General features: G+C 44.2%; 1 protein-coding gene across 2 annotated transcripts in view; it reads left to right on the top strand.

Moving 5' to 3' along the window:
- Positions 1–14,242, top strand: part of SLC45A2 (solute carrier family 45 member 2) — a 36,387-nt gene extending 22,145 nt beyond the window's left edge. For both annotated transcript variants that reach the window (XM_007068843.4, XM_043546988.1), the window contains one exon: positions 8,798–14,242. In XM_007068843.4, coding sequence (XP_007068905.3) covers positions 8,798–9,025 — 228 coding nt within the window. In that variant the 3' untranslated portion in view covers positions 9,026–14,242. The remainder of the gene's footprint in view (positions 1–8,797) is intronic.
- Positions 14,243–15,074: the final 832 nt, after the last annotated feature.

Below are 15,074 nucleotides of genomic sequence, written 5' to 3'. Positions count from 1 at the left end.
CTGAGAATGGCATTTGTTTAACATCACATGTTATTTAAACCCAGGTATGGTACATATTTGAACAGTGTTTAGCACAAAGGGGCTCTAATCTCTGATTGGGGCTCCCAGAACTGCTATCATACCAATCAATCATATACGACATACATAATCAGTTTTACAAGCTAGGTCTGTGCACAACTCTGTTACTGCAAGCAAGACTGAGGGCCAGATCCTCATCTTGTATAAATCAGTGAAGCTCTATTTACTTCAGTGGAGCTGGGCTAGTGTACGCTAGCTGAGGAAGCAGCTGAGTCCCTAAAGTATATAACCAAAACGTGTAAGGAAACGTAAATAGCTTTGTTAACTAAAAGTATTATACAAATGATTTGTTAAAAGAAATGGAATTTTATTCACTTCAGCATTAAATTATCTGAAAACAAAAATAAGGTATTTGTTATGCTAGTAATATAATAATTGCCCTACCAGGTCAAATTTAGCCTTGCATTCTGTCTCTGAGAGTGGTCAGCACCAAATGGTTTAGAGGAAGGTACAAGAAATCCCATAGTGGACAATTATGGCATGCCCTACCATTGGTGACATTTCTTCCTGACCTCTGTGAAAGTCGTTAGCTCATGCCTTGAAGCATGTGTGTCATCCCTGCTTTTATCCTGTATAGTATAGCTTCTCATTATCCACACAAATATTTGGAATCTGCATGCAAGCCTGCACAGTGGAAAATACAATTCCAAAAGAAAACCTTGAAAGGACTTCATTTCTTATGCTCAATTATATCGTCTTACTCTGCACAGCAGTTCCTTCATGTCATGTAAGATAAGTGTGACAGGATCGGGCCAGATGGCTATAGGAGAGTAACAGAAGGCAGATATATTAGCCCCAGGCTAAGTAGGTCCGCTTTCCCTGGGTAAAGTAACAGGGAAGGTTCCAGAACAATCAGGAACCTTCTGGAGACAATTAAGACAGGCTGATTAGAACACCTGAAGCCAATCAAGAAGCTGCTAGAATCAATTAAGGCAGGCTAATCAGGGCACCTGGGTTTAAAAAGGAGCTCACTTCAGTTTGTGGTGTGCGTGTGAGGAGCTGGGAGCAAGAGGCACTAGGAGCTGAGAGTGAGAACACAGACTGTTGGAGGACTGAGGTGTACAAACATTATCAGACACCAGGAGGAAGGTCCTATGGTGAGGATAAAGAAGGTGTTGGGAGGAGGCCATGGGGAAGTAGCCCAGGGAGTTGTAGCTGTCACACAGCTATTCCAGGAGGCACTCTAGACAGCTGCATTCCACAGGGCCCTGGGCTGGAACCCGGAGTAAGGTATTAAGCTCTTTAAAGAAAAGTTCTCTCAAGTGTCTTAAATTGGTGAGAGAATCTGAAACATGAATAAGAATTTGGAGGACTTGATCTTTAGAAAAGTTTTCAGTATAGGCTGGAACTGGAAACTTTGGGGAGATGAATAAATGAAATGTGAGCAAAGCAAATCATGATACAATATATATGGCTGCAAGCAGTGCCAGGCTAGATTGAGTCAGTGAGAGTACAGCAACTATAAGAGCAAGTGAAACTGCAACCCGACAGTTGAAAGATGACTTACAGAAAGCTCTTATTCCAATGAATCCTTGGAGGGTATTTTTCATGTGATGGAACATTTCCCAGAATTGACTTTTAATTTTGCCAGTTAATTTCTCTGTTCTTGGCAGCCCAGATCAGTTGTCACTAAGTATTTTAGAAAGACTTAATAAGGAATGGGGATGAACCACAAAGCTAAAATGTGGGGGAGGAGAGGAAAGGGAAATTGAACCCATTATGGTGATAGGAATGAGATGCATAATGCAAATCTAGTTCTGGGCAGGTTCAGGGATGCTGGATTCAGACCCATCCGTCACTAGACGTAACTGAATTAAAAGCTGTCAAGTGGAAATGTGTAGTTCATATTTAATAAGCCAATGTCCTCAAATTGATAATCAGAAGAGAACCAGCTGCTTCTACTTTGATGCCTGCTTCTTGATTAACGCTGTTGGATGGTATGGTTTCACCAGTTCTGACACTAACAAAGTTAGTTTTAATCTCAAACCTTCTAAAATATACAAGATAGAGTAATGAAAAAGCATCTTATAGTTGGCTGCATTTGTTCAAAAACTGACGTACTTGTCTTTGGAACCAAAGGCACATCATGAGAATAAGCACAGCCCAGTAAAACATTCACCATTTCAATAAAAACTATGATTTGAGTCCAAAATGCCCCAGATGACTTGCTTTTGCATGATGTAGTCAAAAATAAATGTGGTTGGATCATGTTATTCAAGACCCAGCATAGAACAAAGAGCAGACCTTTTTAATCAATGGGCTTTCTGTGAAAACAGAACTGCACCAGGATGTAAACTATTGGCCTCTCAATTCCACTTGCGTATTGAGTACAAAGCTCGCTTGTTCCCTGTTATTTGAGTATGGTTATCTGTAGCTGATTTGGAAGACACTCGGGGTAGGATCCATGATGGGACATAGGTGTTGTAGTGCTGAGAGTCACAGCCCCTAACTTTAAATGGGAATGAATGTGGAAGAGGAGGAGGAGGTTATGCCCACCCTATAACCCAGTGGTTCGAGTACTAGAGAATAATTCCCTCTGGCCAAATGACTATTTAGGTATTTATCCAAAGTCATTGGGCCAGGGAGTGAGCAAGCGAGGGAATGACTCTGTAGCCTGGTGGTTAGGACCCCCTGCTCCAATCACTATTTAATCCAAAGTGGAACAGCTTCAACAGGAGAGACTAAGGCAGTCGACTTCAGACTCTCCCAGAACTCACTGGTTTGAGCATGCTCCTGAGAGGTGAGAGACCCGCTGTGCTCCAATCCCTTTTCCCCCTCTGGCAGAGGTGGGGGATTGAACTGGGTCTTCCACATTCCAGGCCAGTACTCTATCCAGTGGGCTAAAAGTTATAAGGTGCCTCTTCCTCCCGCTCCGTTTTGAATGGGACCTGATCTGGTAGGCATGCTCAGAGGCTGCCTACAGGATTAGGCCCTGCACCTCACTTAGGTGGCCAAATGTGCCCTTCTTCCCCTGGAGCATAGTTGGGAGATAGGCATCTGGGCATTTAGAGTGGGGCAGCAGTGCACATGGTCCAAAACATAGGTATCTACGGAACTTTGGCAGTGGAAAGTTAGGCACCAAATGAGTTTAGGCACTTACAGGGATAGGCGGCAGCCAAGTGGGAGGGCCACGTCACCTCTACAGTGGGAATAGGCTGAAGAGTCTTGTGAGGAAGCTGAGGTTGGCCCTCACCACAAGAGGGCTCTCCAGAATGATGTCATGTAGCAATTTCCCATAGTTTTTTTAAAAATTGAGTCTGAGTAGCATTTTGAAATACAATATGAAAAGAACTTAAAGAAATCAACAAGCATACTTAACAGCACAGGCGTTGTGTTCCCTGAGCAAGCTGCCCACTCACCACAAAGCACTGAAACTCTCCTTATCTCTTGTTCTTTGATCTTGCAGTGAGTGCTTACCACAAATCCTCTGTGTTCAGGAGTCTGCAAGAGGGGCAAAGTGAATCTATAATGTGACAGTGTTGGGCCAGATAGCTACAGGAGAGTGATAGAAGGCAGAAATATTAGCCCCAGGTTAAGTAGGTCCCTTTTCCCTGGGTAAAGTAACAGGGAAGGTTCCAGAACAATCAGGAACCTTCTGGAGACAATTAAGATAGACAGGCTAATTAGAACATCTGAAGCCAATCAAGAAGCTGTTAGAATCAATTAAGGCAAGCTAATCAGGGCACCTGGGTTTAAAAAGGAGCTCACTTCAGTTTGTGGTGCACGTGTGAGGAGCTGGGAGCAAGAGACACTAGGAGTTGAGAGTGAGAACGTGGACTGTTGGAGGACTGAGGAGTACAAGCATTATCAGACAATAGGAGGAAGGTCCTATGGTGAGGATAAAGAAGGTGTTGGGAGGAGGCCATGGGGAAGTAGCCCAGGGAGTTGTAGCAGTCGCACAGCTGTTCCAGGAGGCATTCTAAACAGCTGCATTCCACAGGGCCCTGGGCTGGAACCCGGAGTAGAGGGTGGGCCCGGGTTCCCCTCAAACCTCCCAACTCCTGGTCAGACACAGGAGGAGTTGACCTGGACTGTGGATTCACGAAAACTGCCAAACTGAGGGCTGCTGTGAAGCTCCAAGGCGAGCAAATCCGCCAATAAGTGCAATACCCACCAAAGTAGAGGAGGAACTTTGTCACAATAAATTATCACTCAATTTTAGTATCACAAAGAGAAGAAGAACAATTCTTTCACAATGCAGTCCACACATATGAATTAAGACAAATCTTGTGTTTTGCTACTTAGAAATAAAAGGATTTTATGGTTTTGCACCAGCTGTTTGACCCCCAGAGTTCATAACAGTATTTGTTACGCAGAAGATTTCCAGACTATAGATGGTTTTCAGATATGAAGGGCTAAATCCAGCCATGTGCAATGCTGGTGCACTGCCGGGGAAGGGAGAATGGCTGCTGTTCAGCATTAAGCACTAACTAGTGGCACGGCAAGGTTGTGGTATGGGCTGCTCAGAGGCCCACCAAAGTGCACTCCTCACCATGGTACCCCATTATGAGGGATCCTGGTGTGTGTGCGTGTGTGTGTGTATGGGTAGGATTCCTGTTGCCAGGGCCGGCCCACAACATTTTGGCATCTGAGGCGGGGAGCTCAAATGCCCTCATGCCCTCTCGCTTGGGCCAAAACTTTGAAAGGTCTCAATTCTGCCTTCTTCCTGTTCTGCTCCTCTCACGGTACTGCTCTGCTGCCTACCCCAGTGAAGGAGAACTAACAACTTAAAATGCCTTGTTCAAAAATTTTAAGTAACACTTAACTTTCAAATGCCTGAAAAGCAAATGTAATTTTTCTTGTCTGCATAGTAAACACAGGTATTTTTATCTGTTTGAATAATCAAAGTGGTGCTTTCCGTGCCTTCTTGGTTGCAAAGATTTGAACTGCTTCCTGCTGAAGGTCCACAGTCTGGGCCAGTTCATGCTCTGTTGAGATGGTTGCAAGGCCGACCAGCCTCTCCCGTGTCATTGTGGAGCGTAGATGTGTTTTTATTTACTTCAGCTTAGAGAAGCTGCGTTCTCCACTGGCAACTGTTACAGGAAGTGTTAGAAGTATGCGCAGAGCAACAAAAGCATTTGGAAAGAGGGTGGTCATCTTATTTGTACACATATATTCCAGAACAGCCTTTGGAATTGATCCTGCTGAAATGTATCTTGAAAAGGCTTTCAGTTCATCACCTAAATCACTTGCATCAATACCGCACATGTCAACAGTGTCTCTAGTGCCCTGTATTGCTGTTGTAGGTCTTCTTCAGGTATAGTGAAGAGTTTTGGAATATCATACAATATCCCAAATACACTGCTGTGTTCCTTGAGCTGCATGAAATGTTCTTCAGCTGACTATATTGCACAATCTAGCACCTGGTTAAAGAATTCAACTTTGAATTGTTGTTTAGGGTCTCTTATGGGATTATCCTGTGCCTCGTAATCAAAATGTCTTCATCTTCTGTGACTCTTGTGTTCTTGAATGGGTGGGAAAATAGCTTCAGTGTGAAGTTCCTCTGCCAACTTTTGTGCACTCTTCAGAACGTTTTGAAATCCCTCATCTGACCGGTAAGACTGTACATATGACTTTGCTTTGTCCAGTTGTTCCATTGCTCCCGATATATCAAGGTCAACACCTTGGAGTCTCTTGCTTAAAACATTTATTTCAAACAGTATGTCATGCGACAACACTAAGCCACAGAAGAAACTTGAAGTTATGTATGTTTCTGCTGATTCCATTTCCCGCTGCCACTATTCTCCCACGAACAGTTCCTGTCATAGCATTATCCTCCATAATGGAAACTATGGCATCATCTATCTTCCCAATCTGGTGTTTGATAGGCTTTATCGCCTCCACTCAACTTTCTCATCATGTGGCACTCAGTGGTTTCAGTGTCAGAGAGGATGTTCCCAGATGTTGCTTCAAAATTTGCCATCGATGAGTTGATGCAGAGAAAAATACATAGATGCTTTGAATTACATTAAAAATTTCAGCAGCCTTACTAGAAGCTGATGCTGCATCACTGACCACCAAGTTCAATGAATGAGAACTGCATGGGACAAAAAAAGCTCGAGGGTTTAACTCTCGGATCCGTGTCTGCACTCCTCTGTTCTTTCCTCTCATGTTGGCACCATTATCGTAGCCCTGACCTCTCATGTCAGCTATCGCAATTCCCATACCTTCCAGCTTTTTAAGAAGCATATTTGTCATACCAGCTCCTGTAGTATCATCAATGTCAATAAATTCTAGAAAATGCCCTCTGACAGTCACCATTGCAGGGACATTTTCACTAGGTTAAGTTGTTATTACAAAAAGCACCATTAAGGTCATTTCTTCCATATGGCTGATGTTAACTCTGCAGTCCAGAATAACAGAATAATATCTTGCTGACTTCAGATCTACCACAATCTTCTGTTTGACTTTTGTTGCCAGTAACTGTATGATCTCATTTTGAATTGTTTTTCCAAGGTAGTGGTGTGTGTACATTTCTTGGGTGGTGACTCTTCTTAGATGCTCCTGGAGTACAGCATCAAACTCAGCCATCAGCTCCACAATTTTAAGGAAGTTCCCATTGTTTGGCACATACGCCGATCTGAAGTGCCACACAGTGCTAGGTTTTGGGTAGCAAGCATTCTCACAATGGCAATGAGCCTTTTCAGAACATTTTTCCAGTGAAGAGACTCTGATGCAATCTTCTCTTGATGCTGACCATCTATGGTGGCTTTTAACCTTAGTCTCACCTCAAGCTCTTTCCACCTATGGAATGCTCTCTGGTGATTTGCTGCCTTCTCATGGCATGCCAGATTTCTAGCCAGAATTTTCTAGTCCTTTGTTCCTGTAGAACCCAATGTGGCTGGAACATTAGACTGGAAGAGTTTGCAACAAAACCAGTATGCAGCATTCTGGGTTTTTGAGTATATAAGCCATGGCCTCTCCACTTTGTCACCATTGGGAATTTCACGCCAGTAATGTGTGGGATGGAAACTTCTGTTTTCATTGTCTTTGGGGAACATGGAGTTTTTCACTTGCTGTGGTCCATGCAGTACAAGGAAGTCCCTCAGGCTATTGCTCAAGTGGGTCCACAGTCCTGGATAATCTAGACTTAAGGAACTAAACTCAGCACCAGCTGTTTCTTGCACCTCCACCACACTCTTCTCTGATCTACACTTTTCTTCAGGAATGTGCATGGTTACATCCATTTGAGATGGAGATATGGATGCTGCAGTAGCTGGTCACCCGCATTCTGACTAACTGGAAGATCAGGCATCTCCTCACCACTCACATCCTCACTGGGGCCGGAAGGCTCACCGTGAACATTTGTGCCTATGTATCTCAGGAGAGCTCCTTCCTGCTTAGATAGAAAAGCTTCCTTTGCTTTCTTCCTTTTTCTGAATGCTGCCCCAGAGGGGCGTTTTCTTCTTTCACTCATGACTGCTGTTCTGTGCCAGCTATAGTGGCTCTCAACACTCAGTTGAAGGGGACAAATAAGCAGGCTGGTAGCAGGGCCTAAGTAAGGGAAGATATCAGCGTCTTAAAGGCCTAACTGGCTCCTACTACTTCAGTTGACTGCCTGTTCTCCTCAAGTGGGTTCAGGGAAGCAGCAGGAAACAGGAAGCTCCCTGAGAAGCTGGTGTTACTCACTCCAGGCTCCTGGGGGTGCTAGAGAGGTACATAAGAGGCTCCTCCTCCTCTCTCTCCCTGCAGCTCCTGCTGCTTTCTGTTATTCCCTCTCACCTTTTCTCCTGCCTGCCTGTTATATCTCTTGTGCCCTCCTTCCTCCAGCACAGCACTCCACCATCTCTGTGTTTCTCCAGTAGAGAGAATACATATGCACCAGCAGCAGACACAATTTTCTACACTCTGGGTCCTAGTGGCGCCCCCCCCCCCCCCCACAGTCTGGCACCTGAGGTGGCCTCCTCAGTTCGCCTCATGGTAAGGCCATGTTGCCTGCCTGTTGTCTAGGATACCTCACCTGGGTGCAATTAAGGCTGTTGCTTTGGCACTGAAACTTTTAAATACGCTGTGGACTAGTCTAGATACCCCTCTCTCTCCCATATGTTTACTGTGACTGCTGCGATCAGACCAGGAAGCAGGGCAGTCTTGGTGCATGGTCTTCTACTGTGGAATTCTCTTCCTGCCTTGGTTTGCCAGAGGCTGAATCTGCTGACCTTCAAGTCATGCTGCAAGGTCCATTTTCCCCCTGGCTGGGCATGCCTGTAGAGGGAGAAGGTAATGGGACAGTTGAGGGTTGTGTAGGGATTTGGAGAGTTTGTCATTGTTTGTAAGGACTGTATCTGAATGATTGTTTTCATTCTGTAACTACTACACATGCACCCAGAGCGTGGGACTAGCACATTTTAGACACCAGAAGAATAAAGAGAGAGCAAGCAAGCCAGCATCCATTGTTGGCAGCAGCTATCTGATGATCTGGCAATAGCTGCATGTAGTACAATGGTTTCCCTTCAGAACACTGTAGTCTGGTGGTTAAAGCACTGATGTGGGACTCGAGACATAGGGTCTATTCCTAATTCTGCTGCTGGGTGACCTTAGGCAAATCATTTCTCTGTTCTGTGCCTCTGTTTCCCCACCTGTAAAATGGGGAGAATGATAGTGACTGCCTTTGTAAAGCACTTGAGATCTACTGATGAAAAATGCTATACAAGAGCTAGGTATTATTGTATATTAATCAGTTGTCTCATTTGATTGGGTTTCATTTTATGCTTATTTGCAGAGCCAAAAGGAACAGCATGGAGGAGAAACTGAGGCCATTGGAAGAGGGAAGGGAATTGACTGCGCGGCTCTCACTTGCATGGTGCAGCTGGCACAGATCATTGTTGGAGGGGGCCTAGGGTTCTTGGTCAGTGCTGCGGGCAGTGTAATAGTGGTTGTGATTTGTGCATCTGCTGTGGCATTAACAGGCTGTTGCTTTGTTGCTTTTTTTGTTCGGTTTGTCGAATAGAACAGTGGACAGATGAAGGAAGAAATTCCCATGGGAACATTGTCATTCTTGATCTGTATCCATTGGGTGCAATTTCTACACTGATATTTTATAGCACCCTCTTCTTTCATTGGCTGGAGTGGTTAAAATTCCAGGGCATTATTTCTCCCCAGAGTGGAAATATGTGGTAACATTGGTGGCCTCGCTTCTCAAGCTGTAAGATCTCTCCATGGCTTTCCTTCCTCTTCCCCAATTTTGTGTTAACATATAAGCCACTTTCATACATGGCAGTGTAATGCTCCTCATCATTAGTGGTAATGCTCATCGTTAGCCAAGCTGGAGAAGAGAAGAGCTGAAATGTGTGGCTAAAAGAATGTATCCAGTAAGGATGAAAACTGGGATTACTGATCCCAAACTCCAAGGATGGGGGTTCTTATTAAGATGGGGGTTCTTAACCTGGGATCATGGACCCAAGGAGGTGTCAAGGAGTCACACCCAGTGCTTAATTTGTGCCAGGGCTGAGCCCCGGCACCTCTAGGCTTGGCAGTTCATAGCCCCAGCACCTCTAGGCTTGCCACATCAGTTATTAAAATTAAAAAAGTTGCTTAAGCTCCGGCATCTAATTGCTTGAGCCTCAGGACCTTCATTACAGATTAAGCACTGGTCACAACCACTGTGTCCTTCCAATATTGCCAAATTGGACAGGGGCTCTGGCTAGATGAGGAGCAGGAGTTGTATGGAAAAGTGGATCCTGGTGTGGAAAAGGTTGAGAAGTCCTGCTTTAAGGTATATCCCACTACTGGACAGCTTTATGTGGAATGTTGTGCTTATATAAATGTGAAGCAAAAACACAGAACAAGATTATCAAATAGGGGTGCCTAGAGATGGGCTCCTAAATCCATATTGAGGCACCTAAATAGGGAGTCAGTGGGAAACTGCTGGGAGTTGAGCACCTTTGAAAATCTAGCCACTTGTTTAAATGTCTAAACAAGATTTTAAAAAACCTTGGCCTAAAATTTGTGAGCCACCTCAAATGTTCAAGCTGAGTGGTATGGTACTTACCTTAACTGAATAAATTCAGACCTGTTTACCCTACTCTTTTGCACATGAGAGTCTAACTTGATCAAATTCTTGTTTTGCTTCCTTCACAGCATTCGACAGAATATTATTGTAACTTAATTCAGTTCCAGAAAGCATTACCGTAAATTGTTCCATATCCACACCTCAAACCAATATATTAAATCCTGTAGGCAAACCAGTCTACTTGTATTTGAGTACGGAGCTTGCATCTTTATTTTCATTAAAACACCAGAATTTGTTACAGGGAACTTCTCCTGAATCATTCCATCCAGATTCAAGTCAGTTTCAAATTGGACCACAAAGGGTTAAGATTTAAGATATCTGAATGAGCTATAGAGATCTGATTCTGTATTCCTTACTAACTGCAGTCAATGGACGTTTGGGGTACTTAAGAAATACTGGACCAGACCTGTTATTAAGATATATTCCTGGCTAAAATGTATCCAAAAGGAGCATTGAGCTGCTTGCTTCCAAAGTTAGGCATTTGTTTTTAAAGCAAAGTGTCTTTATTTGTGGTGTGCATCTTCTGTTCTGGTGCTGTTCCTATCCATGTCCCATGTTAAGTGCTAAGCCACATGAATCCCTCTGTTAATGCAATATTATTACACAATCCCACAGCAAGGGATCGTTGCCAGGTATTTTTTCTAAAAAGTACGGTACTGTTCTGACCAACACCATTTAGTCAAATGTGTTATTGACTTCATCACACAGTGAAGTACCAGCAAACAGCATGAGGTGACAACCCTGTGCGTGTTGCTCAGGTTTTGATGTGAGTGCTAGGGTGCTTTTGTATTGACATGCCACCTTGATGCATTCTTTTATGTTTTTCGACTCTGCCAAGCGTTTCCCATAATGTTATAAATCTCTCTTTCACTCTCCCTGTCATTGTGACGGGGTGTCCACCCCACACAAGGCCAAGCAGCTTGTTGGGCTGCACCTCGGAGACAGTCAAGGCCTGAAAAGCTAACTGATGATGGATCCCAGCTGGGCAGAAGAGGGCTGCAAGGAAAGTAGCATGCAGTCTCTCCCTGGGAAAAGGGAGGTGTGTCTGGAGCTACAGTGTCTGGCAAGAAGCCAAAGAAAGGAGTAATCTAGTTACTCCCTGGGAGGAGGGAGTTTGGGCTGGCAGACCCAGAGGAGCGGGCTAGAAGATAGAGAAGGGAAGAAGGAATGAATCTAGGGAAATAGCAAGAGGGTTTGGGAGCAAGCAGCCTGGAGTTACTTGACAGAGGCTCCCTGAACTGGAACCTGGAGTAGGGGATGAGCCTGGGTTCCCTGCCAGCCACAGAGAAAGTAGTGTAGGACCTGGCCTTGGAGCAGAAGACTGTCTAGAATGGCTCAGTGGGACTTTGATACCCCAGAAAGGGAAGACTATACAGGGAGCTGGCCAGAGGGCTGAGACATGAAGAGGGAGAGCTGCGAGTCTGGAGATCAAGGGGTGGGGATGCAGTGTGAACAATTGTTGGAAGGAGGGCATCTGACCTGAGTGGAGCTAATCCCCTGACCTAGCCACAGGGAAGCACCCAACAGTAAGCCCCTGGAGGTCAATTATCAAACGTGTTTCCTTGCTGACATTTGAGATTTCAGTGAAGACTCATACTGGCGAATTCCAGTCTCCATCCTTGGGCATCTGCATGGTGTACCTCCCCCCCGAACATTGTTCTCATCCCCCCTGACAGTACAGCTCAGGACAGACTCCCCCATTGCATTGCTGCCTGTTAATCTCTCTCCCTTATTACCTCTGCTGTTTGATTATGAAGAGAGAGCACTAAATACCAGTGGAATCAGGCTCGGGGGCTCAAAGGGTGGCTTGTCAGCTCTGCAGCGTGCTCTCCCCTCCGACCTGATCTTGTGGAAGCCCATTCACCAATACTGTGTTGCATTTGAGCTCACATAGTCAGGGATTGGACAGAAACTAAAACACATCCCCTGCTTCTTTAAGACTCCAGAATAATATTCCTGCTGAAGCATCTCCTACAGAAAAAGGCATCCTCACAAAAATACAAATATTCTGATTAGAAAAATGGAAATATTCCAGGTGTGTGCATCTTATGGAAAAAAAACTTTTAAATGGCAGCAAAACCAATCTTAAATATTACAGGTCCTAAGCAGAAAACAAAGGTTTGCTTCAGCGCTTTGAAAATGTCACAGATATAAAACATGTTCACTGTAGAACCATTCATTCCAAGGGTTCCACCAATTCTGTCCTTTTAATTTCATTTCAAAGCATGGACCAAATTATAAATAGGATCAGTTATTGCATTTAATAGCAGACTGATGGGTGCTTTTAACTGAATAACATGGGCTATGAAGTCAGGAAGACATTGAGCTTGGCACTGGTCATCCAGTTTTACCCTTGATATAAATAGGATCCAATATATACAGATCTGATGTGGAGTATAACCAAATAGAGTGAGAGTGTGTTTGTGTGTGTGTGTAGGCATGTGTGTAGGCGTGTGTAGGCAGGCACCCTGTCCAGGTGTTTGTCTAACCCAGTTGTTCTCAACCCATGATCTGTGGGCTACTTGTCGCCCAATCATCACACAACTGCGGCCCATGTGACATCCTCAGGGCCATACAGGTAGAATATGTATTTACACCTGAGGGAATTCTGTGCCACTGTGCATGTGCAGAATTCATGACCAGTGCAGAATTTTTTTTCCACAGAAAATACATTTTACCTGAGAAATGCTGCAGTTCTACCTTCACCCACCAGAGGCCTTTGTGGCACCAGAACAGCTAGCAGCTGCCTGAATTCATCAGAGCACCCTGCCCATTGAGCCAGGTTAGAACAGACAGAGTGGGGCACACGAGGCTGCTGGGGGTCACAGACTGGGGTTCAGAGTGGCTAGTTGGGGGGATAGACTAGGGCTTGGGCTCAGGAGCTAGTGGACTGACAGAATTGAGCCAGGGGCTGAATGGGAGGGGTGCTGCAGGGCCACATCGGGCATGGGGGAGGGAGCTGTAGGGACACATGGGGAAGAGGGACAGATGTGTCCAACTGAATGGGAGAGGTTCGGGATCAGCAAGTGTCTGCATGGGGGAGGCTCCACAATTCCCTAACAATCCCCCCCCCCTCAAAAATATCTGTTCTATACTACTCCCACACACCCTCTAGGTTTACTTCCAGGCTCCTTTCCTCTCCCTCAGCTCCTCTGTTACTCCAACTCCCCCAAGCCTTTGCACTGCTTCTGAGGGGTGCAAGAAATACATTCCTGTATTGCAAAAAGAACAGGAGTACTTGTGGCACCTTAGAAACTAACAAATTTATTAGAGCATAAGCTTTCATGGGCTGCAGTTCACTTCATCGGATGAATAGAATGGAACATATAGTAAGAAGATATATATATATATATATGCATACAGATAAGTTGGAAGTTGCCATACAAACTGAGAGAGGCTAATTAGTTAAGATGAGCTATTATCAGCAGGAGAAAAAAAACGTTTGTAGTGATAATCAAGATGGCCCATTTAGACAGTTGACAAGAAGGTGTGAGGATACTTAACTTTAGGGAAATAGATTCAATATGTATAATGACCCAGCCACTCCCAGTCTCTATTCAAACCCAAGTTAATGGTATCTACTTTGCATATTAATTCAAGCTCAGCAGTTTCTCGTTGGAGTCTGTTTTTGAAGCTTTTCTGTTGCAAAATTGACAGCCTTAAATCTTTTACTGAGTGGCCAGAGAGGTTGAAGTGTTCTCCTACTGGTTTTTGAATGTTATGATTCCTGTTGTCGGATTTGTGTCCATTTATTCTTTTGCATAGATATTGTCCGGGTTGGCCAATGTACATGGCAGAGGGGCATTGCTGGCACATGATGGCATATATCACATTGGTAGATGTGCAGGTGAATGAGTCCCTGATGGTGTGGCTGATGTGGTTAGGTCCTATGATGGTGTCCCTTGAATAGACATGTGGACAGAGTTTGCAACAGGGTTTGCTGCAAGGATAGGTTCCTGGGTTAGTGTTCTTGTTGTGTGGTGTGTAGTTGCGGGTGAGTATTTGCTTCAGGTTGGGGGGCTGTCTGTAAGTGAGGATTGGCCTATCTCCCAAGGTCTGTACTGTTACAGACATATTTGCTGACAGGTATTTTGAAATAAATTACCAAAATAATTGAAGCTGGCATAATTGTATTTTGACAAATAAAATATGCAGAATTTTAAAATATTCTGGGCAGAATTGTTGTTTTTTTGCTGCAGAATTTTTATTTTTTTGCACAGAATTCCCCCCAGGAATAATATATTGTGTGGATGCATATGTGGCCCACAATGGTAAATAAGCTGAAAAGCACTGGTCTAACCTGTTACTATAAACCTCCAATGATGGGAATTCCATGATCTCTGTTGGCAACCTGTTTCAGTACTTAACTATTCTTAGAAAGTTTTTCCTCACATCTAACCTAAATATCCTGTGCTGCAGATTAAGCCCATTACTTCTTGTCCAACCTTCAGTGGACATGGAAAACAATTGATCAGCATCCTCTTTATAGCAGCTCTGAACATACAGTGTTTGAAGACTGTTATCAGGTCCTTCCCCCATCCCTCAGTCTTCTTTTCTCAACATGGGCTAAACATGTCCAGTCCTTTTCAAATTTGTCTTCGCAGCCATGTTATCTAAGCCTTTTATCATTTTTGTTGCTCTCCTCTGGACTCTCCAATTTGTTCACATCTTTCCTGAAGTGTGGCATCCAAAACTGGACACACTGCTACAGCTGAGGTCTCACCAGGGCCAACCAGAGTGGGACAATTACCTTCCAGGTCTTAGATACTACACTCCTGTTACTACATCCTGGAATGGTATTTGCCTTTTTTGCAACAGTAAAATATTGACTCATATTCAATTTGTGATCCACTATAACCTCCAGATCCTCTTCAGTAGTATTATCATCTAAACCAGTTATTCCCCATGTTGTATTTGTACACCTGATTTTTTTCTTCCCAAATTAAATACTTTATTGAATTTCATTGTCGATGTCAGACCAGTTCTT

Source organism: Chelonia mydas, chromosome 5, assembly GCF_015237465.2.
Source record: "Chelonia mydas isolate rCheMyd1 chromosome 5, rCheMyd1.pri.v2, whole genome shotgun sequence".
NCBI lineage: Eukaryota > Metazoa > Chordata > Testudines > Cheloniidae > Chelonia > Chelonia mydas.
This window is presented reverse-complemented; position numbering and strand designations above follow the sequence as displayed.